This window comes from Microtus oregoni, unplaced genomic scaffold (assembly GCF_018167655.1).
Source record: "Microtus oregoni isolate MIOR12 unplaced genomic scaffold, Mior012 000032F_ref0000030, whole genome shotgun sequence".
NCBI lineage: Eukaryota > Metazoa > Chordata > Mammalia > Rodentia > Cricetidae > Microtus > Microtus oregoni.
In genome coordinates this window covers 21,023,859-21,051,597 of record NW_024543091.1, presented here as the reverse complement: position 1 = coordinate 21,051,597, position 27,739 = coordinate 21,023,859, and the positions used below count along the sequence as shown (strand labels likewise).

Sequence of the window (27,739 nt, the reverse complement as noted above, 5' to 3'; positions counted from 1 at the left end):
AAACGAAAATAACGTGAGCCTGAGGCCTTTACTGTAGTGATACTTTATTTATAATTTAATAAATAAAGCTTGCCTGAAGACCAGTATGCGAAGCTAATTAATCCATGAGAGACCAGGCAGTGGTGGCAAACACCTTTAATCCTAGGACTCGGGAGACAGGGTAAGACAGAGCTCTGTGAGTTCAAGGCTACTCTGAGCTACACAATATTGATCCAGAAACAGATCCAGGTGGTGGTGGCTCACACCTTTAATCCCAGTGTTTGGGATTCACACACCTTTAATCCCAGCACTAAGGAGGTGGAGCCAGGAGCCCTCAGGCTGGGTGGAGAGAGGATATAAAAAAGAACAGACAGGAATTCACTGGTGTGTGGAGTCTGAACACTGGTAGAGGAAAGGTCTCTCCAGTGTCTTACTGCTCTGCTCCTCTGGTCGTCAGCTTTAACGCCAATAACTATCCCAAAAGGATTTTGTTTTGTTCTTTAAAGACTTATTCTTCTTTTCAACCCGGCGACCGAGCGGGTTGACGCCAACATGCAGATCTTTGTGAAGACCCTGACGGACAAGACCATCACTCTTGAGGTCGAGCCCAGTGACACCATCGAGAATGTCAAGGCCAAGATCCAAGACAAGGAAGGTATCCCACCTGACCAGCAGAGGCTGCTATTTGCCGGCAAGCATCTGGAGAATGGCCGAACCCTGACGGACTACAGCATCCAGAAACAGTCCACTTTGCACCAGGTGCTTCGTCTGCCTGGTGGCATCATCGAGCCGTCCCTTCGTCAGCTTGCCCAGAAGTACAACTGTGACAAGATGATCTGCCGCAAGTGCTATGCACGCCTGCACCCCCGTGCAGTCAACTGCCGCAAGAAGAAGTGCGGTCACAGCAACAACCTGCGCCCCAAAAAGAAGCTCCAATAAAGCTGCGGCCGTGACTGGCCCATGACTCTGGGACCAAATAAAGTCCCCTTCCATCGACTGGAAAGCAAAAAAAAAAAAAAAAAAAAAAAAAAAGACTTCCTTGTTGCTATACTGTGCGGGGACACCGGAGGTTGATCCTCGAGTCTCGCTCTCAGAGCTTCGGGCTGGACCACAAGCAGCAATGTCTCGGGCTGTGCAGACAAACGAAACTCAACCATTAAGCAAAACATGGGAACTCAGTTTCTACGAATCACAACAAACACCCAGGAGGCAATAACCGATGGCTTGGAAATTGTGGTCTCACCTAGAAGTCTACACAATGAATTAATGTGCCCTATTTGTTTGGATATTATGAAGAAGACCATGACTACAAAGGAGTGTTTGCATCATCAGTGCAGATTGCATTATCACAGCCCTTAGACGCGGCAACAAAGAATGCCCTACCTGTCACAAAAAATTAGTTTCTAAAAGATCATTAAAGCCAGACCCAAATTTTGACTTAAGTCTTAGTTTCCATCTCTGTCTTGAGTCTCTCTATGTCTCCAAGTTTCATTCTCACAATTTTTACAGAAGACACATTTGCATTGAAAAATTTAACCCTTAAGAAACGGTTTTGAAAGAAGGAAGTAGACATTTAAGTACCTTTGTAACTAAGTTTGTCCATCATTATAAATATTTATCTGTCTGTTTTGACAGATTGGGGCCAGCTTGATGTTTTAACTTGAGTCCAGTATGGAAAGTAGTATAGATTATTAATGCATGTTTTCTGTGTATTTTCCTTGTTTTGTGATGTAATTGCTTGGATTTTGTTGTTAACATATTAAATTAGTGGTTGTGTTAAATAAATTCTCAATGTGGTTATTAATTGAAAAAAGATTGATTTATTTATTTATCATGTATCCAGGGTTCTACCTGTGTGTAGGCCTGCATGACATTAGAGGGCACCAGAACTCATTATATATGATTGTGAGCCACCATGTGGTTGCTGGGAATTGAACTCAGGACCTCTGAAAGAGCTGCCGGTGCTCCTATCCACGGAACCATCTCTCCAGCACCATAATTGTTAAACACGAAGGTTACAGAATGCACCGGAGAAGCCGGAACTGTTAAACAAACATAAGACTCTTTTTCCAACTCATGAAATTACCTGATGATCTTATGGTACTCTAGGAAGCCAGCCCTTACCCAGGATCCCTCAGATTACTGAGCATTGTTTTCAGTCAGTAGAACCCATCCTTATGCTTATCAGAAACCCTTCCTCCCTAGGCTCTTATTCTGAGCATTGATCCTCAGTCAACAGAACCCTCCTGTGGAAGAGGTCACAGGTGCTCAGCAAAAGACACACACTACTTAAGGGAGTTCAATGTAGCCATGCCTTAAGCTTTTGTGATAATTGTCATGAGCAAACTTTCCCCGCAAGAATTTACTATTTATATATGTAAAATAACAAGAATCATGGATGGATGGATGGATGGATGGATGGAGAGATAGATGGATAGATGGATGGATAGATGGATGGATAGATGGATGGATGGATAGATAGATAGATAGATAGATAGATAGATAGATAGACAGACAGACAACCAGGCAGACAGATAGAGATAGAGAGATACTATCACACAGACTAATTGGTGTCAGACTCTGGAAGTTTGACCCAGTCTGGAAAATCATGTTGAACCGAGGTTTACTTCTGCCCCTCTGCAGATCATTTCACTGCCACTGTGCCCCGTGCAGGGACCCCACAACAAGGAAGCTGTGTGCACAATCTGCCTGGTAACAAACTGAAATTCCTACAGAGTTACTCTCTAATCAACAGGCCTTTTAGAACACATGTGCCCCTATTCCCCAGGCAGGTATATTACTCTGGTAGCCTCTGTGCGAAAGCACTAAGACAGAAGCAGTTTACAGAAGGAAGTTCATTTGGGCTGATGGGTGCAGAGGGCTGAGTTCATCATGGCAGGGAGCTGATACAGCATGGAGGAGGAAGAGCTGAGAGCTCACACCAGATCCTGGAATGGGGGACAGGGCTCTAATGGCCAACATGGTAGGGCTTTGAAACCTCCAATCCTACCCAGTGATGTGCCTTCTCCCAGCAAGATCACAGCTAAATCTGCCCAGGGCCACACAACTGGAGATCAAAGATTCAAACGCATAACTCTAAGGGGTTAATCTCACTAAACTCAGCACAGTGTGTAAGGCTCTCAAAGACCAAAACACGTGTGTTGTAAAAAGCAGCCACACCAAGTGAGTGTCACAACCTGAAACAGCCCATAGGAATAATCGAGGACTATGACAAGTAAAACTAATGTTGCCCGGTGGTGGAGGCACACACTTAGAATCTCAGTACTGGAGGGGCAGAGATAGGTGGATCTCTGTGAGTTCAGGGCCAACCTGGTCTACAGAGCTAGTACCAAGGCAGGCTTCAGAGCTACACAAAGAAACCCTGTCTCAAAAAGTAAAAAAAAAAAAAAAAAAAAAACAAAAACAAAAACGAAAATAACGTGAGCCTGAGGCCTTTACTGTAGTGATACTTTATTTATAATTTAATAAATAAAGCTTGCCTGAAGACCAGTATGCGAAGCTAATTAATCCATGAGAGACCAGGCAGTGGTGGCAAACACCTTTAATCCTAGGACTCGGGAGACAGGGTAAGACAGAGCTCTGTGAGTTCAAGGCTACTCTGAGCTACACAATATTGATCCAGAAACAGATCCAGGTGGTGGTGGCTCACACCTTTAATCCCAGTGTTTGGGATTCACACACCTTTAATCCCAGCACTAAGGAGGTGGAGCCAGGAGCCCTCAGGCTGGGTGGAGAGAGGATATAAAAAAGAACAGACAGGAATTCACTGGTGTGTGGAGTCTGAACACTGGTAGAGGAAAGGTCTCTCCAGTGTCTTACTGCTCTGCTCCTCTGGTCGTCAGCTTTAACGCCAATAACTATCCCAAAAGGATTTTGTTTTGTTCTTTAAAGACTTATTCTTCTTTTCAACCCGGCGACCGAGCGGGTTGACGCCAACATGCAGATCTTTGTGAAGACCCTGACGGACAAGACCATCACTCTTGAGGTCGAGCCCAGTGACACCATCGAGAATGTCAAGGCCAAGATCCAAGACAAGGAAGGTATCCCACCTGACCAGCAGAGGCTGCTATTTGCCGGCAAGCATCTGGAGAATGGCCGAACCCTGACGGACTACAGCATCCAGAAACAGTCCACTTTGCACCAGGTGCTTCGTCTGCCTGGTGGCATCATCGAGCCGTCCCTTCGTCAGCTTGCCCAGAAGTACAACTGTGACAAGATGATCTGCCGCAAGTGCTATGCACGCCTGCACCCCCGTGCAGTCAACTGCCGCAAGAAGAAGTGCGGTCACAGCAACAACCTGCGCCCCAAAAAGAAGCTCCAATAAAGCTGCGGCCGTGACTGGCCCATGACTCTGGGACCAAATAAAGTCCCCTTCCATCGACTGGAAAGCAAAAAAAAAAAAAAAAAAAAAAAAAAAAGACTTCCTTGTTGCTATACTGTGCGGGGACACCGGAGGTTGATCCTCGAGTCTCGCTCTCAGAGCTTCGGGCTGGACCACAAGCAGCAATGTCTCGGGCTGTGCAGACAAACGAAACTCAACCATTAAGCAAAACATGGGAACTCAGTTTCTACGAATCACAACAAACACCCAGGAGGCAATAACCGATGGCTTGGAAATTGTGGTCTCACCTAGAAGTCTACACAGTGAATTAATGTGCCCTATTTGTTTGGATATTATGAAGAAGACCATGACTACAAAGGAGTGTTTGCATCATCAGTGCAGATTGCATTATCACAGCCCTTAGACGCAGCAACAAAGAATGCCCTACCTGTCACAAAAAATTAGTTTCTAAAAGATCATTAAAGCCAGACCCAAATTTTGACTTAAGTCTTAGTTTCCATCTCTGTCTTGAGTCTCTCTATGTCTCCAAGTTTCATTCTCACAGTTTTACAGAAGACACATTTGCATTGAAAAATTTAACCCTTAAGAAACGGTTTTGAAAGAAGGAAGTAGACATTTAAGTACCTTTGTAACTAAGTTTGTCCATCATTATAAATATTTATCTGTCTGTTTTGACAGATTGGGGCCAGCTTGATGTTTTAACTTGAGTCCAGTATGAAAAGTAGTATAGATTATTAATGCATGTTTTCTGTGTATTTTCCTTGTTTTGTGATGTAATTGCTTGGATTTTGTTGTTAACATATTAAATTAGTGGTTGTGTTAAATAAATTCTCAATGTGGTTATTAATTGAAAAAAGATTGATTTATTTATTTATCATGTATCCAGGGTTCTACCTGTGTGTAGGCCTGCATGACATTAGAGGGCACCAGAACTCATTATATATGATTGTGAGCCACCATGTGGTTGCTGGGAATTGAACTCAGGACCTCTGAAAGAGCTGCCGGTGCTCCTATCCACGGAACCATCTCTCCAGCACCATAATTGTTAAACACGAAGGTTACAGAATGCACCGGAGAAGCCGGAACTGTTAAACAAACATAAGACTCTTTTTCCAACTCATGAAATTACCTGATGATCTTATGGTACTCTAGGAAGCCAGCCCTTACCCAGGATCCCTCAGATTACTGAGCATTGTTTTCAGTCAGTAGAACCCATCCTTATGCTTATCAGAAACCCTTCCTCCCTAGGCTCTTATTCTGAGCATTGATCCTCAGTCAACAGAACCCTCCTGTGGAAGAGGTCACAGGTGCTCAGCAAAAGACACACACTACTTAAGGGAGTTCAATGTAGCCATGCCTTAAGCTTTTGTGATAATTGTCATGAGCAAACTTTCCCCGCAAGAATTTACTATTTATATATGTAAAATAACAAGAATCATGGATGGATGGATGGATGGATGGATGGAGAGATAGATGGATAGATGGATGGATAGATGGATGGATAGATGGATGGATGGATGGATAGATAGATAGATAGATAGATAGATAGATAGATAGATAGATAGACAGACAGACAACCAGGCAGACAGATAGAGATAGAGAGATACTATCACACAGACTAATTGGTGTCAGACTCTGGAAGTTTGACCCAGTCTGGAAAATCATGTTGAACCGAGGTTTACTTCTGCCCCTCTGCAGATCATTTCACTGCCACTGTGCCCCGTGCAGGGACCCCACAACAAGGAAGCTGTGTGCACAATCTGCCTGGTAACAAACTGAAATTCCTACAGAGTTACTCTCTAATCAACAGGCCTTTTAGAACACATGTGCCCCTATTCCCCAGGCAGGTATATTACTCTGGTAGCCTCTGTGCGAAAGCACTAAGACAGAAGCAGTTTACAGAAGGAAGTTCATTTGGGCTGATGGGTGCAGAGGGCTGAGTTCATCATGGCAGGGAGCTGATACAGCATGGAGGAGGAAGAGCTGAGAGCTCACACCAGATCCTGGAATGGGGGACAGGGCTCTAATGGCCAACATGGTAGGGCTTTGAAACCTCCAATCCTACCCAGTGATGTGCCTTCTCCCAGCAAGATCACAGCTGAATCTGCCCAGGGCCACACAACTGGAGATCAAAGATTCAAACGCATAACTCTAAGGGGTTAATCTCACTAAACTCAGCACAGTGTGTAAGGCTCTCAAAGACCAAAACACGTGTGTTGTAAAAAGCAGCCACACCAAGTGAGTGTCACAACCTGAAACAGCCCATAGGAATAATCGAGGACTATGACAAGTAAAACTAATGTTGCCCGGTGGTGGAGGCACACACTTAGAATCTCAGTACTGGAGGGGCAGAGATAGGTGGATCTCTGTGAGTTCAGGGCCAACCTGGTCTACAGAGCTAGTACCAAGGCAGGCTTCAGAGCTACACAAAGAAACCCTGTCTCAAAAAGTAAAAAAAAAAAAAAAAAAAAACAAAAACAAAAACGAAAATAACGTGAGCCTGAGGCCTTTACTGTAGTGATACTTTATTTATAATTTAATAAATAAAGCTTGCCTGAAGACCAGTATGCGAAGCTAATTAATCCATGAGAGACCAGGCAGTGGTGGCAAACACCTTTAATCCTAGGACTCGGGAGACAGGGTAAGACAGAGCTCTGTGAGTTCAAGGCTACTCTGAGCTACACAATATTGATCCAGAAACAGATCCAGGTGGTGGTGGCTCACACCTTTAATCCCAGTGTTTGGGATTCACACACCTTTAATCCCAGCACTAAGGAGGTGGAGCCAGGAGCCCTCAGGCTGGGTGGAGAGAGGATATAAAAAAGAACAGACAGGAATTCACTGGTGTGTGGAGTCTGAACACTGGTAGAGGAAAGGTCTCTCCAGTGTCTTACTGCTCTGCTCCTCTGGTCGTCAGCTTTAACGCCAATAACTATCCCAAAAGGATTTTGTTTTGTTCTTTAAAGACTTATTCTTCTTTTCAACCCGGCGACCGAGCGGGTTGACGCCAACATGCAGATCTTTGTGAAGACCCTGACGGACAAGACCATCACTCTTGAGGTCGAGCCCAGTGACACCATCGAGAATGTCAAGGCCAAGATCCAAGACAAGGAAGGTATCCCACCTGACCAGCAGAGGCTGCTATTTGCCGGCAAGCATCTGGAGAATGGCCGAACCCTGACGGACTACAGCATCCAGAAACAGTCCACTTTGCACCAGGTGCTTCGTCTGCCTGGTGGCATCATCGAGCCGTCCCTTCGTCAGCTTGCCCAGAAGTACAACTGTGACAAGATGATCTGCCGCAAGTGCTATGCACGCCTGCACCCCCGTGCAGTCAACTGCCGCAAGAAGAAGTGCGGTCACAGCAACAACCTGCGCCCCAAAAAGAAGCTCCAATAAAGCTGCGGCCGTGACTGGCCCATGACTCTGGGACCAAATAAAGTCCCCTTCCATCGACTGGAAAGCAAAAAAAAAAAAAAAAAAAAAAAAAAAAGACTTCCTTGTTGCTATACTGTGCGGGGACACCGGAGGTTGATCCTCGAGTCTCGCTCTCAGAGCTTCGGGCTGGACCACAAGCAGCAATGTCTCGGGCTGTGCAGACAAACGAAACTCAACCATTAAGCAAAACATGGGAACTCAGTTTCTACGAATCACAACAAACACCCAGGAGGCAATAACCGATGGCTTGGAAATTGTGGTCTCACCTAGAAGTCTACACAGTGAATTAATGTGCCCTATTTGTTTGGATATTATGAAGAAGACCATGACTACAAAGGAGTGTTTGCATCATCAGTGCAGATTGCATTATCACAGCCCTTAGACGCGGCAACAAAGAATGCCCTACCTGTCACAAAAAATTAGTTTCTAAAAGATCATTAAAGCCAGACCCAAATTTTGACTTAAGTCTTAGTTTCCATCTCTGTCTTGAGTCTCTCTTTGTCTCCAAGTTTCATTCTCACAGTTTTTACAGAAGACACATTTGCATTGAAAAATTTAACCCTTAAGAAACGGTTTTGAAAGAAGGAAGTAGACATTTAAGTACCTTTGTAACTAAGTTTGTCCATCATTATAAATATTTATCTGTCTGTTTTGACAGATTGGGGCCAGCTTGATGTTTTAACTTGAGTCCAGTATGAAAAGTAGTATAGATTATTAATGCATGTTTTCTGTGTATTTTCCTTGTTTTGTGATGTAATTGCTTGGATTTTGTTGTTAACATATTAAATTAGTGGTTGTGTTAAATAAATTCTCAATGTGGTTATTAATTGAAAAAAGATTGATTTATTTATTTATCATGTATCCAGGGTTCTACCTGTGTGTAGGCCTGCATGACATTAGAGGGCACCAGAACTCATTATATATGATTGTGAGCCACCATGTGGTTGCTGGGAATTGAACTCAGGACCTCTGAAAGAGCTGCCGGTGCTCCTATCCACGGAACCATCTCTCCAGCCCCATAATTGTTAAACACGAAGGTTACAGAATGCACCGGAGAAGCCGGAACTGTTAAACAAACATAAGACTCTTTTTCCAACTCATGAAATTACCTGATGATCTTATGGTACTCTAGGAAGCCAGCCCTTACCCAGGATCCCTCAGATTACTGAGCATTGTTTTCAGTCAGTAGAACCTATCCTTATGCTTATCAGAAACCCTTCCTCCCTAGGCTCTTATTCTGAGCATTGATCCTCAGTCAACAGAACCCTCCTGTGGAAGAGGTCACAGGTGCTCAGCAAAAGACACACACTACTTAAGGGAGTTCAATGTAGCCATGCCTTAAGCTTTTGTGATAATTGTCATGAGCAAACTTTCCCCGCAAGAATTTACTATTTATATATGTAAAATAACAAGAATCATGGATGGATGGATGGATGGATGGATGGAGAGAGATGGATAGATGGATGGATGGATAGATAGATAGATAGATAGACAGACAACCAGGCAGACAGATAGAGATAGATAGATACTATCACACAGACTAATTGGTGTCAGACTCTGGAAGTTTGACCCAGTCTGGAAAATCATGTTGAACCGAGGTTTACTTCTGCCCCTCTGCAGATCATTTCACTGCCACTGTGCCCCGTGCAGGGACCCCACAACAAGGAAGCTGTGTGCACAATCTGCCTGGTAACAAACTGAAATTCCTACAGAGTTACTCTCTAATCAACAGGCCTTTTAGAACACATGTGCCCCTATTCCCCAGGCAGGTATATTACTCTGGTAGCCTCTGTGCGAAAGCACTAAGACAGAAGCAGTTTACAGAAGGAAGTTCATTTGGGCTGATGGGTGCAGAGGGCTGAGTTCATCATGGCAGGGAGCTGATACAGCATGGAGGAGGAAGAGCTGAGAGCTCACACCAGATCCTGGAATGGGGGACAGGGCTCTAATGGCCAACATGGTAGGGCTTTGAAACCTCCAATCCTACCCAGTGATGTGCCTTCTCCCAGCAAGATCACAGCTAAATCTGCCCAGGGCCACACAACTGGAGATCAAAGATTCAAACGCATAACTCTAAGGGGTTAATCTCACTAAACTCAGCACAGTGTGTAAGGCTCTCAAAGACCAAAACACGTGTGTTGTAAAAAGCAGCCACACCAAGTGAGTGTCACAACCTGAAACAGCCCATAGGAATAATCGAGGACTATGACAAGTAAAACTAATGTTGCCCGGTGGTGGAGGCACACACTTAGAATCTCAGTACTGGAGGGGCAGAGATAGGTGGATCTCTGTGAGTTCAGGGCCAACCTGGTCTACAGAGCTAGTACCAAGGCAGGCTTCAGAGCTACACAAAGAAACCCTGTCTCAAAAAGTAAAAAAAAAAAAACAAAAACAAAAACAAAAACGAAAATAACGTGAGCCTGAGGCCTTTACTGTAGTGATACTTTATTTATAATTTAATAAATAAAGCTTGCCTGAAGACCAGTATGCGAAGCTAATTAATCCATGAGAGACCAGGCAGTGGTGGCAAACACCTTTAATCCTAGGACTCGGGAGACAGGGTAAGACAGAGCTCTGTGAGTTCAAGGCTACTCTGAGCTACACAATATTGATCCAGAAACAGATCCAGGTGGTGGTGGCTCACACCTTTAATCCCAGTGTTTGGGATTCACACACCTTTAATCCCAGCACTAAGGAGGTGGAGCCAGGAGCCCTCAGGCTGGGTGGAGAGAGGATATAAAAAAGAACAGACAGGAATTCACTGGTGTGTGGAGTCTGAACACTGGTAGAGGAAAGGTCTCTCCAGTGTCTTACTGCTCTGCTCCTCTGGTCGTCAGCTTTAACGCCAATAACTATCCCAAAAGGATTTTGTTTTGTTCTTTAAAGACTTATTCTTCTTTTCAACCCGGCGACCGAGCGGGTTGACGCCAACATGCAGATCTTTGTGAAGACCCTGACGGACAAGACCATCACTCTTGAGGTCGAGCCCAGTGACACCATCGAGAATGTCAAGGCCAAGATCCAAGACAAGGAAGGTATCCCACCTGACCAGCAGAGGCTGCTATTTGCCGGCAAGCATCTGGAGAATGGCCGAACCCTGACGGACTACAGCATCCAGAAACAGTCCACTTTGCACCAGGTGCTTCGTCTGCCTGGTGGCATCATCGAGCCGTCCCTTCGTCAGCTTGCCCAGAAGTACAACTGTGACAAGATGATCTGCCGCAAGTGCTATGCACGCCTGCACCCCCGTGCAGTCAACTGCCGCAAGAAGAAGTGCGGTCACACAATCGACTGGAAAGCAAAAAAAAAAAAAAAAAAAAGACTTCCTTGTTGCTATACTGTGCGGGGACACCGGAGGTTGATCCTCGAGTCTCGCTCTCAGAGCTTCGGGCTGGACCACAAGCAGCAATGTCTCGGGCTGTGCAGACAAACGAAACTCAACCATTAAGCAAAACATGGGAACTCAGTTTCTACGAATCACAACAAACACCCAGGAGGCAATAACCGATGGCTTGGAAATTGTGGTCTCACCTAGAAGTCTACACAGTGAATTAATGTGCCCTATTTGTTTGGATATTATGAAGAAGACCATGACTACAAAGGAGTGTTTGCATCATCAGTGCAGATTGCATTATCACAGCCCTTAGACGCGGCAACAAAGAATGCCCTACCTGTCACAAAAAATTAGTTTCTAAAAGATCATTAAAGCCAGACCCAAATTTTGACTTAAGTCTTAGTTTCCATCTCTGTCTTGAGTCTCTCTTTGTCTCCAAGTTTCATTCTCACAGTTTTTACAGAAGACACATTTGCATTGAAAAATTTAACCCTTAAGAAACGGTTTTGAAAGAAGGAAGTAGACATTTAAGTACCTTTGTAACTAAGTTTGTCCATCATTATAAATATTTATCTGTCTGTTTTGACAGATTGGGGCCAGCTTGATGTTTTAACTTGAGTCCAGTATGAAAAGTAGTATAGATTATTAATGCATGTTTTCTGTGTATTTTCCTTGTTTTGTGATGTAATTGCTTGGATTTTGTTGTTAACATATTAAATTAGTGGTTGTGTTAAATAAATTCTCAATGTGGTTATTAATTGAAAAAAGATTGATTTATTTATTTATCATGTATCCAGGGTTCTACCTGTGTGTAGGCCTGCATGACATTAGAGGGCACCAGAACTCATTATATATGATTGTGAGCCACCATGTGGTTGCTGGGAATTGAACTCAGGACCTCTGAAAGAGCTGCCGGTGTTCCTATCCACGGAACAATCTCTCCAGCACCATAATTGTTAAACACGAAGGTTACAGAATGCACCGGAGAAGCCGGAACTGTTAAACAAACATAAGACTCTTTTTCCAACTCATGAAATTACCTGATGATCTTATGGTACTCTAGGAAGCCAGCCCTTACCCAGGATCCCTCAGATTACTGAGCATTGTTTTCAGTCAGTAGAACCCATCCTTATGCTTATCAGAAACCCTTCCTCCCTAGGCTCTTATTCTGAGTATTGATCCTCAGTCAACAGAACCCTCCTGTGGAAGAGGTCACAGGTGCTCAGCAAAAGACACACACTACTTAAGGGAGTTCAATGTAGCCATGCCTTAAGCTTTTGTGATAATTGTCATGAGCAAACTTTCCCCGCAAGAATTTACTATTTATATATGTAAAATAACAAGAATCATGGATGGATGGATGGATGGATGGATGGATGGAGAGATAGATAGATGGATAGATGGATGGATAGATGGATGGATAGATAGATAGATAGACAGACAACCAGGCAGACAGATAGAGATAGATAGATACTATCACACAGACTAATTGGTGTCAGACTCTGGACGTTTGACCCAGTCTGGAAAATCATGTTGAACCGAGGTTTACTTCTGCCCCTCTGCAGATCATTTCACTGCCACTGTGCCCCGTGCAGGGACCCCACAACAAGGAAGCTGTGTGCACAATCTGCCTGGTAACAAACTGAAATTCCTACAGAGTTACTCTCTAATCAACAGGCCTTTTAGAACACATGTGCCCCTATTCCCCAGGCAGGTATATTACTCTGGTAGCCTCTGTGCGAAAGCACTAAGACAGAAGCAGTTTACAGAAGGAAGTTCATTTGGGCTGATGGGTGCAGAGGGCTGAGTTCATCATGGCAGGAGCTGATACAGCATGGAGGAGGAAGAGCTGAGAGCTCACACCAGATCCTGGAATGGGGGACAGGGCTCTAATGGCCAACATGGTAGGGCTTTGAAACCTCCAATCCTACCCAGTGATGTGCCTTCTCCCAGCAAGATCACAGCTAAATCTGCCCAGGGCCACACAACTGGAGATCAAAGATTCAAACGCATAACTCTAAGGGGTTAATCTCACTAAACTCAGCACAGTGTGTAAGGTTCTCAAAGACCAAAACACGTGTGTTGTAAAAAGCAGCCACACCAAGTGAGTGTCACAACCTGAAACAGCCCATAGGAATAATCGAGGACTATGACAAGTAAAACTAATGTTGCCCGGTGGTGGAGGCACACACTTAGAATCTCAGTACTGGAGGGGCAGAGATAGGTGGATCTCTGTGAGTTCAGGGCCAACCTGGTCTACAGAGCTAGTACCAAGGCAGGCTTCAGAGCTACACAAAGAAACCCTGTCTCAAAAAGTAAAAAAAAAAAAAACAAAAACAAAAACAAAAACGAAAAGTAACGTGAGCCTGAGGCCTTTACTGTAGTGATACTTTATTTATAATTTAATAAATAAAGCTTGCCTGAAGACCAGTATGCGAAGCTAATTAATCCATGAGAGACCAGGTAGTGGTGGCAAACACCTTTAATCCTAGGACTCGGGAGACAGGGTGAGACAGAGCTCTGTGAGTTCAAGGCTACTCTGAGCTACACAATATTGATCCAGAAACAGATCCAGGTGGTGGTGGCTCACACCTTTAATCCCAGTGTTTGGGATTCACACACCTTTAATCCCAGCACTAGGGAGGTGGAGCCAGGAGCCCTCAGGCTGGGTGGAGAGAGGATATAAAAAAGAACAGACAGGAATTCACTGGTGTGTGGAGTCTGAACACTGGTAGAGGAAAGGTCTCTCCAGTGTCTTACTGCTCTGCTCCTCTGGTCGTCAGCTTTAACGCCAATAACTATCCCAAAAGGATTTTGTTTTGTTCTTTAAAGACTTATTCTTCTTTTCAACCCGGCGACCGAGCGGGTTGACGCCAACATGCAGATCTTTGTGAAGACCCTGACGGACAAGACCATCACTCTTGAGGTCGAGCCCAGTGACACCATCGAGAATGTCAAGGCCAAGATCCAAGACAAGGAAGGTATCCCACCTGACCAGCAGAGGCTGCTATTTGCCGGCAAGCATCTGGAGAATGGCCGAACCCTGACGGACTACAGCATCCAGAAACAGTCCACTTTGCACCAGGTGCTTCGTCTGCCTGGTGGCATCATCGAGCCGTCCCTTCGTCAGCTTGCCCAGAAGTACAACTGTGACAAGATGATCTGCCGCAAGTGCTATGCACGCCTGCACCCCCGTGCAGTCAACTGCCGCAAGAAGAAGTGCGGTCACAGCAACAACCTGCGCCCCAAAAAGAAGCTCCAATAAAGCTGCGGCCATGACTGGCCCATGACTCTGGGACCAAATAAAGTCCCCTTCCATCGACTGGAAAGCAAAAAAAAAAAAAAAAAAAAAAAGACTTCCTTGTTGCTGTACTGTGCGGGGACACCGGAGGTTGATCCTCGAGTCTCGCTCTCAGAGCTTCGGGCTGGACCACAAGCAGCAATGTCTCGGGCTGTGCAGACAAACGAAACTCAACCATTAAGCAAAACATGGGAACTCAGTTTCTACGAATCACAACAAACACCCAGGAGGCAATAACCGATGGCTTGGAAATTGTGGTCTCACCTAGAAGTCTACACAGTGAATTAATGTGCCCTATTTGTTTGGATATTATGAAGAAGACCATGACTACAAAGGAGTGTTTGCATCATCAGTGCAGATTGCATTATCACAGCCCTTAGATGCGGCAACAAAGAATGCCCTACCTGTCACAAAAAGTTAGTTTCTAAAAGATCATTAAAGCCAGACCCAAATTTTGACTTAAGTCTTAGTTTCCATCTCTGTCTTGAGTCTCTCTTTGTCTCCAAGTTTCATTCTCACAGTTTTTACAGAAGACACATTTGCATTGAAAAATTTAACCCTTAAGAAACGGTTTTGAAAGAAGGAAGTAGACATTTAAGTACCTTTGTAACTAAGTCTGTCCATCATTATAAATATTTATCTGTCTGTTTTGACAGATTAGGGCCAGCTTGACATTTAACTTGAGCCGAGTATTTTATTAAGAAATTTTATTAAAATATTTTGAAATCTGTTTTTTATTTTCTTTGGTAATCTATGCCACAAGGTTTGCAAACCCCCAAAATTGTAAGAACTTTTATGTCAAATTTTTTTTCTGGAGTGATGTTAAGTTGTATAGTTGATCAATGAGTGTTTGCTGCATATAACCCTTGTTTTTTTCTTGTAATTGCTTAGATTTTTGTTGTTAACATATTACATTAGTGGCTGTATTAAATCAATTCTCAATGTCATCATCAATTTGAGAAAAAGATTTATTTACTACTTATTATGTATGCATTGTTCCTCCTGCATGTATGCCTACATAACAGAAGAGTGCACGAGATCTCATAGATCGTTGTGAGCCACTATATTATTGCTGGGAATTGAACTCAGGACCTCTGGAAGAGCAGCCAGTGCTCTTAACCTTTGAGCCATCTTTCCAGCCCCACGCTTCTGCATTTTTTAAAATATTTATTTATTATGCATACAATATTCTGTCTGAGTGTACGCCTGCAGACCAGAAGAGGGCACCAGACCGCTAGACCCCATTACAGATGGTTATGAGCCACCTTGTGGTTGCTGGGAATTGAACTCAGGACTTTTGGAAGAGCAGGTAGTGCTCTTAACCTCTGAGCCATCTCTCCAGCCCCACAGTTCTGCATTTTTATTATTCGTGCTACACTTTACATATATGTATATGTGTGTGTGTATTAATGTATTAATGCATAAATTATTTAGAGCCAGCTCATCTAATACTTCTTGGGCACAGAGCCCTGGAGAAGGCTTCGGAAGCTACATACAGATGTGCAACAGTGTTGCATCCTTCTAAAAAAAGTGGTCTGCTTTAGAAAGTGGGAATGCTGGGCAGTGGTAGCACATGCCTTTACCCAGCAGTCAGGAGGCAGAGGCAGACGGATCTCTGTGAGTTCTGGGCCAGCCTGATCTATAAGAGCTAGTTCCAGGACAGGCTCTAAAGCTACAGAGAAACTCTGTCTCGAAAACCAAGAAGAAGAAGGAGAAGAAGAAGAAGAAGAAGAAGAAGAAGAAGAAGAGAAAAAAGAAAGTGGGGAAAAAAGAAATAAAATATCAGGTGCTGGCAGGTAGCTCAGTTTAAGTAAATTTGCCTGCTTCAAACCCTGAGTACCTGACTTCAGACTACAAAAACCATGTGATATAAGGAATCCACTCCCTCCACATGCATACTCTCGCATGTCCACCTACTCAAACATAATCACACACACATAAAAAAAGGAGAAAAATGCCCAAGTATTCAATAGAATGTGTTCATATGTACACGCAGTGGTTAAGCACAGGTTTCAAAGAGAAAAATTAATAGTGGAATGGAAAAATAAAAATGGAATTGTGTGTGTGTGTGTGTGTGTGTGTGTGTGCGCGCGCGCCGAGGCCAAAGAAAGATGTCGAGTGCACTGCTCTCAGCATTCTCCACCCTCTCTTTTTCTTCCTTCCTTCCTTTCTTCCTTCCTTTCTTTCTTTCTTCCTTTTTTTTTTTTGAGACAATTTCTCTGTGTAGCCTTGACTGTCCTTGAACTCACTCTGTATACTGTGCCAGCCTCAAATTCACATGGAACCACCTGCCTCTGCCAAGGCATGCCCCACCACTGCCCTGATCTTCACCTTCTTTTTGAGACCTGGTCTCTCCCTGAATCTAAGAACTAGTCTAGGGGCTGGAGAGATGGCTCAGTGGTTAAGAGCACTGGCTATCTTCCAGAGGTCCTGAGTTCAATTCCCAGCAACCACATGGTGGCGCACAACCATCTGTAATCTCTTCTGGCATGCGGACATACATGGAGCAGAATGTTGTATACATAATAAATAAATAAATAAATCTTAAAAAAAAAGAACTAGTCTAACAGCCAGCAAATATACCAGGTCCTCCTATCTATGCCCACCACTCCTACAGTGGCACTAGGGTTAGAGCCTTAAAGTACATCCATGATCTGCTTTTAGGTAGCTGTTGGATCCACATTCTGGTCCTCATGATTTTGCAGCAAAAGTGCACACATTCCGAGCCACCGGAGGGTGGCACAGCTCAGAAGGAAAGGGATTCTGGCAGTCAGGAGCCAGGGGATACTGAGTGTTACAGCTCGTGTGGGTGAGTGCAGGCCATGGTAAGGGTAGCAGCTTACATCCCTGATCTAGAGAAGGTTTCCACAAAGTGACAGTTCTGCTCCAGCAGGAGAAGGCTTCCCCAGCAAAGTTGTTACATTAGTTCTGCTAATGGAAGGCTTCCCTCGCACAAGAGTTACAGCCCTGCTCCACTCCTCTTCTGACTTTTCTGGCTAAGTCGTAACAAGTGCTGCTAGGGGAAGACTTCCCCAGCCAAAGTCCCATGGCGTCTATGCTCAGGTGAAAAAAGGTCTTCACCCAAACTTTGTTCAACAGATTTGTTGGGAGGGAAGAATCTGGGAGAGTGACTGCATCTACCATTGTGGAAGAAGAACCACCAACTGAACAGGTGCAGGGCTTATATTAGGGCTTCTTAGGGGTGGAATTTTCCCAGGCCTAAGGAGGATTGATTAGTTTTCCTTGCTCAGGGATTGGTTAATTTAGTTGGTCAGGGCAGAGATGTCTGATCTCAGAACCAAACTGTTTCTTTCACTGGCCTTTTTAAGCCTTTTGGCTCTAGTTTGGGGGCCAGGGCATATTTCTTTCACCGATTCTGACTCTAGGAACAATGCATGTTTCTTTGGCACTGGTTTTTAGAGTTAGGGTGCATTTCTTTGGGTCTGGGTTGAGGCTAAAGCATTTCTTTCACTGGCTCGGGTCTCAGAACCAGGGTGGGTTTCTTTCACTGGCTCTGGCTTCAGAACCAGGATGGGTTTCTTTGGCTGGACCTTTTACCCTACACCGCTTCTTCACCCCCCAATCCCTTCTTTTGAGGCATAGTTGTTTCCACGTAGTTCTTGCTAGCACTGAACTCACTACGTAGAAACTGGCCTCAAATTCACAGAAATACATCTGCGTCTTCCTCGCAGGCACTGGGATTGAAGGCTCGCGCTACGACGACCAGTCATGTTTGTTTTGAGGCAAGGTCTTATTCTTGCCTAAAAGGATCTGGGACTCACTTTCTTAGCTCAGGCTGATCTAGGTTCCTAGTTAACCGTGCCCAATGCTGGGATCAAAGGCGCGAGCCTCTACTCTCGGTCCCCAGGCAAGATAAATATTATAGAAGATATAGAAGGCTATGCTGTAAAACTCAGTCGCTATATTCAGCCCCTAACATTTCAGTTAAATGTGTCCAGTTTTTGAAGATGACCCCCAAATTGGGTAGTGACTGAGCTTTACACACCCTGACAGGCCGCAAGGTATGCTGGGCTTCGTAGTCTTTTTTTCTAAGACCAATCTCAACGCCGCCTTCCGCACATGGCCTTGACGCAGCCGGAGGGGCGAGGCACAACCAATCGGAGGGTTGTAACGTGGCAGACACCCGCAGCCCCGCCCGCGGCGGCTCCTACCACTCGAGGTGGCGGCGCAGGGGGTTCGTGGCCCGCTCCTCACGCAGCGAGGCCTCCCGGAGGCCCAGGTCCACCCCCGCGCCCGGGCGGCAACGCGCGCACACCGCGAGTCCACACCCTTTTCCGGTCCGGGCTCCCGCGACCGCTCTCGCTGCTGCTGGTGAATGCTGCGCCTTTCGGAGCGCAACATGAAGGTTCTCTTCGCCGCCGCTCTCATCGTGGGCTCCGTCGTCTTCCTTTTGCTGCCGGGACCCTCCGTGGCCAACGATAAGAAGAAGGGACCCAAAGTCACAGTCCAGGTCTGGGCTCTTCTCACCCGGCGAAGCCTGCCTTCCGCCGCTTGCGATCCGGTCCCGGCCTATTCGGGTCTGGCTCAGTAGTTCCTACCTCAGCACCCTTGTCCTAGTCCAGCCCATTCTTGGGTCTGCTATGACCTCTTGGAACCAGGCTCGCCCTACCCACTCAAACTAAAGAATGACCCTGACTCTCCCAGCCTCCGCCCTAATCCTGGATGCTCAACTGCCCAGCCTCAAGGAGGCCCCTTTGCACATACACTGTCGTACCCTTCTTTTACTGTGGCCACATCCAGCTTACCGTGCTTTGCAGCAAGCACAGTAAATACAGTTAAGCTTGCAAGCCTAGTGATCTCTGTATTTTTTCCTTTTAATGTCAGTTTTTATAATCTGGAGTCATTGTAAGAGCACAGATTGCTATTCTGTAGTCTGAGAACGTAAAGTTCCTTAAAAATGTTACAGTATTTACTTGCTGGGGAGAGGGACTCATACGTGCCACAGTGCAACTGTTAAGGTCAGAAGACAACTTGCAGGAGTCGATTCTCTATTTTCATCATGTGGGTCTCAGGACTTCAAGCTTGGCTGCAACCATGTTTATCCATTAAGCCATCTGGCCAGCCTGTGGTCATTTCTTTTGTGGTGGGGGTGGAGTGATTAATGCAGCAAACCAAGTGTTGTGGCATATGTCTGTAATCCCAGACACTTGGGAGGAATACAGTTTAGCAAGACCCTGCCTGTCTCAAAGTATTTATTACTGGGGTTACTTGCTCAGTGGTAGAGCACTTGCCTGCCTTTCGTGGACAAGGCCATTTTGTCGGTCCCTAGTATTGGTTTGGGGAAGTCTAGAGCTTTTATTACTGTGAGCCATCATCTGGGTGCTGAGACACGAAGCTGTGTCCTCTGGAAAAGCAGCGGATGCTCTTAATAACAGCCTTTGTCCAGCCTACACATTTGATTTGTACAGAGGTTTGCCACTGCCAAAATCAGACTTAGCTCAGCTTTAGCGCTTTATCCCCAGCTCTCTCTCTCACATCAGGGCAATTTGTTGGGCCCTTCCTTCTTTACCAAGGCCCCTTTAAAAGGCTAAGCGTGGCTTGTTCATTTTCTTTAGGTATACTTTGATCTCCAAATTGGAGATGAGCCTGTAGGCCGAGTGGTCTTTGGACTCTTTGGAAAGACTGTTCCGAAAACGGTGGATAATTTTGTAGCCTTAGCTACAGGAGAGGTAAGTGGCTGGTCCAAAAGTAAGCAGCTCCACATCGTAGGGGTGAAGCAGGTGGGACTGCGGAGTGGCCTATCTTCCGCAGGAACTGACACCAGCTTCACTAGCTGCCTTCCCCGAGGACCAGATTGTGTGTGTTGATAATAAAGGGGTCCAGCCGAGTGGTGATGGTGCCCACCTTTAATCCCAGCATTTGGGAGACATGGGCAGGAGGATCTCTCTGAGTTTGAGGCCAGCCTGGTCTACAGAGTGAGTTCCAGGACACCCAGAGCTGTTACACAGAGAAAGAAATCTGTCTCAAAAAAGAAAAAAAAAAAAAGAATAAAGGGTCCAGTTTGTTTGTTCTTAACTTTTGCAGAAGGCCCTGATACTGCTGAATTACTCAAAGCCTCAGGGCCCTATTTGGGCACTACACAAAGATCCAGTTGGTTCTTCCAGCCCCTGCTGCTTTGCGCAACTGCTCACAGCACAAAGCATAATCCAAGGCACTAAAGCTGGCAGCCTCACAGTTAAGGGAGCTGTGAGAACATAGATAAACATGGCATTATTTGACTGTAATGTTTGAAGACTAATCTTTAACATTTGAATTTACTTGAATGTTCTTAGACCATGTGATACAACTGCTATTGGGATAAAATAAGCTATCAAATTTTTAAAAAGAAAAAAGGGTCCAAGGGACTTGACCCTAGAACATGGCACAGAATTTTAAGAAAATGTATGTTCTATTTCATGAAATTTGTATTTTAAGGTCTTCACCCATTTTGTTTTGTTTTTCCTGTGTAGTCCCTGGATGACCTTGAACCTGATGTGTAGCTAGGGGTGACCTTGAGTTTCTGATCCTCCTGCTCCTACCTCCTGAGTGCTAGGATCCCAGGCACTCAGACCACAACCACGTTCAGTGTATATAGTGCCCCGGGTAGAGTCCAGGAGGGTATTCATGCTAGGGCAAATACTTTGCCTGCTGAGATGTATCCCCAGACTTTGCACTTGTTCTTAGGATGAGAAGAACAGAAGGAAAAAACATAGCATGACCATAGGGCACGTCGTTCAGGAATTGCATAAGGGCAGAGGCTAGGGATCTGGTCTTTTCCAGATTTGCATGCTTTGAGCTGCAATAGCTAAACTACACTAAATGCCGAATATATTAGAACTGTGGGTGAGTTTCTATAGGGCCTGTTTGACATCTGCTTAATGCCTTTTGCAACCTCCTGTTCATTCCTTTTTCCAGAAAGGATTTGGCTACAAAAACAGCAAATTCCATCGTGTCATCAAGGACTTTATGATCCAGGGTGGAGACTTCACCAGGGGAGATGGCACAGGAGGTAACTTCAGATCCTCTGAACAGAGGCATTTAATTGGGCATTTCCTGTTCCGACCACACAGTCCCAAAGAACTGACTCAGAGGCTATTACTTATAGTGCTCAACTGGTAGCTCAGGCTTGTTACTAGATAATTCTTACATCTAAATTAACCCATATTTCTGTTTATGCTTTGTCGTGTGGCTAATGACACATCCTGCTTGCTCGATGGCTGGCTGGTATCTCTCCTGACTCCTCCCTCCTCGTCATTCTCAGTCTGATCACCCTGCCTCTACTTTTTGCCTGGCTTTTTTTTTTTTTTTTTTTTTTTTTTTTTATTCCTGGGTCTCAAACATTGGAAGAAGAGAACGGACTTCTGCAGGGTACCCTCTGACTGCACATGCACCGCGACATGAGTGTGTGTACCCGTACACATGCACAGACTAAAAATCCAGGGGCTGGAGAGAACACTCACTGGTTAAGATCGCTCTTGCATGGGACCTGGGTTCCCTTGTGAGTTGGTGACTCATAACTGTTAATAGTTCCAGCTCCAGGCAATCCAACAGCCTTTCTCATCTCTTCAGGCACACGCACAGTGCAAAGATGTGCATGTAGGCAAAGCACCTGTACACGCAAAAACAACAACAAAAACTGAGTGTGGTGATGCATGCTTTAAATCTCAGCACTCGGAAGGAAGGTAGAGACTGATGGATCTCTGAGTTCGAGGCCAGCTTGGTCTACAGAGTGAGTTCCAGGATAGCCAGGGCTACACAGAGAAACTCTACTTAGGGAAAACAAAAGTTGATGGGCTTGGAATGTAACCATTTGTAAGGTAGCTGGATGGAAGTTCTGGGATAGAAGATTGTCATAAAGACTAAAATACAAATTTCTTCAAAATTTATTTCTTGTGACTTGGGAGCTCCCCATGTCTTGAGGAAGAGAATGAAACTAGATTAGTGTTTTGGTTTTTGTTTTAAATAGGAGCAATTGAAATCCCATGCTTAGTTAAGGTCTCTAAGGAAGTTTCTCAAATAGGAAGTCTTAGCAGTATACAGGCAAGAGTCATTGCAGGAAGCAGGCCACCTCACTCCTGCCTTGATATCTAGTCTAATCTTGGTTTTCTGCCTTCTCGGCTCCTACAATCAACCACCTCTCCCTTGTTGGCCTCTGGCCAGGGCAGGTCCTAACCTGGGGGCATCCTGAGGAGCTGTGGGGTGAGCACAGGTGTGCTGAGAGCAAAGGATCCCATGCAAGTGACGTGAACAGAATGGCATTAAGCTAAAGAAAATGACTATGTCTTGGCTGGCCTGGAACTGAGATCTGCCTCCTAAGTGCGGGGTTTATGTCATTCTCTATCGTTAAAGTCAGGACAACTCACAGGAGTTGGTTTTCCTCTTCCACCCTGTCCTCCCCATGCCTGGCAGCAAGTTCCAAGCTGTCTCTCCAGCCTGAGAAGACGCTGCTTCCGTGCTGGTTTACTCAGGCCCTTCAGTCCATCAGTGGGAGAACAAACATTGCTCCGTGCTTACTGTCATGGCCCCGGACCCATACCTCACACAGACATGACACACATTCGTAAGCATTTATTTTATGTTCCAGCCTTGATAAGAGGCTCTTGGCTCTTAAACTGAGTAACAGCCCTGTGTCCCATTTTTTCCTCCCCCAGCCAACCCCCACTTGCTCTTCTGCTCCGCAGCTGCTCCTGTCTTGTGACTCTAGAAAGGCCATCCGGTTGGCTCTAGCAGACCTTTCTTCTGAAGGTTTCCACACCCCAGCATCACCAAGGTGCCCCCTACAGGCCTCAGGACATAACCAAGATAGCTGGTAACATGTACCTCGGCAGTCATAAAACTCCTCGTAATAGTTCGCCCACGTCAGCCTGGCCTCATACTCCAGATGGCTTGAGTAGAAGACGTGAAGGCCATGTTTATGTCCTTGTTGGCCAGTCGAGCCTGACCTGAACCCTGAAGATCCTCACCCAAGCACCTGCCTATTTTGGTCCAACCCACTTTGTTTCAACACCGTGACCTCTGATTTTCTTCCCAGGAAAGAGCATCTATGGTGAGCGCTTCCCAGATGAGAACTTCAAGTTGAAGCACTATGGGCCTGGATGGGTGAGCATGGCCAATGCAGGCAAAGACACCAATGGCTCCCAGTTCTTCATAACTACCGTCAAGACGTCCTGGCTAGATGGCAAACATGTCGTTTTTGGCAAAGTTCTAGAGGGCATGGTAAGTTTAAAAGTGAGGGCTAAACCTTGGTGGTCCTTACCAAGGATCCACCTTGAATAGGCAGGGGCCTCAAGTAGGAATTCTTTTCCCTAAAGTCACCTAAGCCACAGATAAAGACCAGCTGTGGTTCCTCCTAATCTGGTGTAGGGATGGGTAGTGTCAAGAACAAACATCCCGACTGAGTGACTCGCACATGCCCATGGTCCTAGCTATTGGGGAGGCTGAGGCAAGAGGCTAGGCTGGACAGCAACATGAGACCACATTTAAGTGTGTCCATGGGGCTTTGGCTGCATGAAAGAGTGTTTAACCTAGCATGCATCAAGTCGTAAGTTCAGTCCCCAACACCACAGTCAGGGAAAAAGAAAAAGTGCAAGATCTTCCCAAACCCCAGACAACCTGTCCAGAAGACCTTGTTGAGTTTGTCCTGCTGTGAGGTCCTCTGTTCGGTCACTCACACCTGAGCGGTATTGAATCAGCTAAGCATCTATGCTCCGCATTCACCCTGGCCATCAGTTCCTGAGCTCTTGGTTCCCTGGGTTTTTGTGTTCATCCCATGTGGGTCTCAACCCTCCTAAGCCACTCCCTGGGGCTGTCCCATGTCCTAGCAGCGTGCCTCTTGACTTCTACCCCTCCCCCTGCTTTCTTTCCTAGGACGTGGTGAGGAAGGTGGAGAGCACCAAGACCGACAGTCGGGACAAGCCCCTGAAGGATGTGATCATCGCAGACTGCGGCAAGATCGAAGTGGAGAAGCCCTTCGCCATTGCCAAGGAGTAGTGTCAGAGACCTCACCCCTCTAAGCTGCGTGTGCGCAGGTCCTGTCACGACCCTCACAGGGGTGAGGTAGCCAGTCACAAGGTTTCGTGCCACTTGGCCCCAGTGCTTCCATCTGAGGGAGTGGACCCACACCCTCTCACATTCCACAGGCCTGTTTTTATATCAAACTCGTATCAGTGCTGATCAATAAAAAAAAGTGGGTTTTCTTTTTTTATAACTTCGGTGTGGGCTTTGAGGGTGTATATAAAGCACCTGTCCTGAGTGTGCATCCCAGCATGTCCAGGACTCTTATGTGGAGATAGATGCACCCCTTTCCTTGGGCTCCTTTCTAAGCCTGTGCCTAGGTGGTAGTCATCAGGCAGAAGCTACGCAGCTACTGTGCCCAGCTTCTGCCACCTGCCAGGCTGAGCTAGGAAATCTACCTGAATCTTCTCAGCCTATGCCTGAAATTACTTAATGCTCTTTTCTTTATCTTGACTTTGCCGTGGCCCCTGGGCAAGTCTGCCAACTGCAGCTGTCAGTGCACACCAAGTTCAGAGCCTTGATTGTGGGCACAGCTGAGCCTCAGCTAGTTACACCCTGAGGCTAGTCCCAGGGTCGACCCAGCTTCTTACATGGAACTCCTAGGACTGAGGCACATTAACTGTCCTGACAGGTGACCCGAAGACTGGGCTAGCCAGGGCATTGGTGATGGAGCAGGATGACGGTTAGCCTTTGGCCGGGCTAGTGCTGAATCCATAGAGACCCTGGAGGACACCATCCACCACCACTTCTGGGAGAGGTTCTGTGGGAGAAAAGGTGAAGGAGAGGGAGCTAGCATATGATGGGTCTGGCCTAGGGCTTTAGCATTCTGAGCTGCCCACAAGCTCAGCTGTCTTTCCCCAGCCCACATTCTGTTCATATTTGCTTTGGAGGACAGGGCACAGGGAGCAGAGACCAGGTGAACCAACTGGATTACACTAGCTTCTATGAAGTAAGTTACAAAGCAGGTTACAGGGGCTGATGTCTCACCTGGGGGAGGGGTGTAAATGTAGGGGTCCATACAGAAGCCAATGACGGGCCGGTGGTGCAGCTGTGAGCTGTGAGGAGGGAAGAAGAGAGTCATGAGAGTGGAGGTGTGGCAGTGCAAAGACTCTTGAGGACCAAAATAAGCAGGGAAAGGAACTAGGAGACATGTTACTGGCCTGCCTCCTAGCATGTGGCCACCAGGGGGCAGCAGGCACTTAGAGCAGGACTTGGACTTGCCTGTTGTCACTAGGCAGGAATTCCCGCAGGGTGCTGAAAAGAAGAGAAACACTGTAAGCTGCTTGAGGATACCCAGGGGACTGTTGCTTCTATTTTGTAACAAGCCCAGTTCCGGAGATGGACGCAGCCGGGGTAATCAAAGCTGTCCAAAATCCAGCCCCTCCACCCGGGTCAAGAAAGTTGGTAGGGGAGGCCACATATCAGACCACAGCCCAGCATTTGAATGAAGAAAGGGTTCTTGAGGACCCTTTCACAGCCACTTGCTGCTGAGAGCCCTTGCCACACCCTGGCAGGGGCCGTCCTTGCCTCCAGCCGCTGGCCTTGGAGTCTGTAGGGAAGTGGCGAAGCCTCAGGAATTCCAGTAACTCCTTGGGCACATCCTGATTCAGGTACAGGATGCCCTACAGAGGAAGACAGGAAGCCTGTAATCAGACACAGCTACTAATTATACAACCCATTGCAAACAAACATTTGAGGACCTTTGTTCCAAAATAATTAAGAATTTCAAGGCAGTGGAAGCAAGTATTAGTCCAAGCTTCAGGGCCATTCTGGGGAACGGCTGGACTGCAAAGGCTAGCCTCGTAAAGTGGGCAGGTTAGTTCAATGCCAGTCACTGCTGGAGGGATGTGCCCACACACACCTCATGAAGATAACAGAGTCTTACTCTAGGGCTGGCAGATCTTGAAGGATCCACCTGTTGGTTATTCAAAACTTGCAATAATCCAGATAGAAACGTATACTCACTATTGCTCAGAAAAATGGAGCTTGGGGTGGTAAATAACAAACTCAAGTTGTGGCCCCCCATATCACTATCTGGGTCACCCCTGGTCCCTGAGGCTAGGAGCAACCAAGTGTCCTGAGCACACCTGGATATAGGTCTCCAAGCCCTGCCGGCGCTGTTCCAATCCTCTGGTCCTCCAGTTGGGCAGGCGTTTTGAGGGAAAGTCAGGCACTTTGTACCGTTTCTTGATCTGTCATCAGATACAGAGGTGAGATCCCAGAAAAGCCCTCAAGCCCATTCCACCTAGGTGATGCGTCTCCAGTCCTCCCTCTATGCCTTTAAGCTCTAACCTGGGACTGCTGGTGAGAGGTGGTTGGGACAGAAGTGACGTGCCCGAAAGTAGAAAGGACATACACAGACAAGGTCAGTCTGAGCTGTGATCTAGCCACTGCGCCCTCCCCGCAAGGGGCCCTGCAGCCCTTGGGTAGTTGCCCATGATCTGCACCCTCCCGGGACTGGGACAGTGATGGGGGTGGGCAACCAGAAGCTGGGACTGGATCCTTTTCGCCTGCACCCAGGGGATTGGCCTGGAGCCTGATTGGTGAGGTGGGTGCCACCTCACCCGCTTGTGTAGAGCATGGAACTCGCTGTATCGCCTCGGCACCGTGTGTCTGCGTCCGCTGTACAGCACCTCGACTTGGAACACCTAGCGGGCGGAGGAGTGCGGGCGGCTGGCCTAAATGTTGCGGCAGGACCCGCGCCCACTTTCTGGCGTTCGAAAGGGACAAAGACAACTTGGTGTGCGGCCGCTCAGGGAAATCCCTCCCGCACCCCACATACACCTGAAAGAAAAGGCTGACGGGCCCGCCCCTCTGCTCCACAGGATCCCACAAGAGCCCAGATCATCATCCGAGGGACTGGCAAAGCCAGTAACCCCGAACCTTTGCGATGGACATCCTACCACGGTATCCTGGTTCCCTTTTGCGCTCATCGAGGGGATGGATATTCGGTGGATCCCCACGCTCACCCTCCATCCATTGCTCACCATGTGGCCTTTCTCTGGGCTCTGCCTGGACTCTTCGGCCTCGGGCCCCACCGAGGGGATGTGAACTTCCAGCATCCGCGCTCTGACCCCGCCGCAGCCTCTTCTTGATTGCGCGCTAAGGCACCCGAACTCCCTAGAGCAGCCAGGCAGCCCTACGATGCCACCCCGCCCTTGGACTCCAGGCCCTGCCCCCGGGCTGTAGGTCCCGCCCCATTTTCCGGTCCTTCGGCCTTAGGCTCCACCCTCTGGTCCAGGACCACGCCCTCGAATCAGTAGGCCACGCCCTTCCCTCGAGTCCCTGGCTCGCCCCTCCCGAGGCGTTC

The 27,739-nt window shown here is 46.6% G+C and overlaps 3 protein-coding genes across 4 annotated transcripts; 2 read left to right on the top strand and 1 right to left on the bottom strand.

Moving 5' to 3' along the window:
* Nucleotides 1-499: 499 nt before the first annotated feature.
* LOC121465926 (polyubiquitin-B-like) lies at nt 500-14,379 on the top strand. The gene is made up of 5 exons (XM_041679339.1): nt 500-759; nt 3,938-4,165; nt 7,355-7,582; nt 10,713-10,903; nt 13,947-14,379. The coding sequence occupies exons 1-5, from the start codon at nt 532-534 to the stop codon at nt 14,377-14,379; spliced, it is 1,308 nt and encodes a 435-aa protein (XP_041535273.1). The 5' UTR covers nt 500-531.
* Nucleotides 14,380-14,551: 172 nt separating this feature from the next.
* Snx22 (sorting nexin 22) lies at nt 14,552-27,507 on the bottom strand. Of its 2 annotated transcripts, XR_005976727.1 has the most exons (8): nt 27,417-27,507; nt 26,994-27,077; nt 26,517-26,621; nt 25,957-26,051; nt 25,651-25,683; nt 25,417-25,484; nt 21,876-22,024; nt 14,552-14,566 (listed from the first exon to the last, which is right to left on the bottom strand). XR_005976727.1 is itself a non-coding variant. In XM_041679878.1 (7 exons), the coding sequence occupies exons 1-7, from the start codon at nt 27,489-27,491 to the stop codon at nt 25,113-25,115; spliced, it is 537 nt and encodes a 178-aa protein (XP_041535812.1). In that variant the 5' UTR covers nt 27,492-27,507; the 3' UTR covers nt 24,620-25,112. The 2 variants fall into 2 exon arrangements, 1 of the variants encoding a protein (XP_041535812.1); XM_041679878.1 differs by lacking the exons at nt 14,552-14,566; nt 21,876-22,024 and adding an exon at nt 24,620-25,189.
* On the top strand, nt 18,647-24,622 carry Ppib (peptidylprolyl isomerase B). The gene is made up of 5 exons (XM_041679877.1): nt 18,647-18,886; nt 19,992-20,105; nt 21,331-21,424; nt 23,447-23,631; nt 24,283-24,622. Exons 1-5 carry the CDS (start codon nt 18,752-18,754, stop codon nt 24,403-24,405), a joined length of 651 nt encoding a protein of 216 aa, XP_041535811.1. The 5' UTR covers nt 18,647-18,751; the 3' UTR covers nt 24,406-24,622.
* Nucleotides 27,508-27,739: the final 232 nt, after the last annotated feature.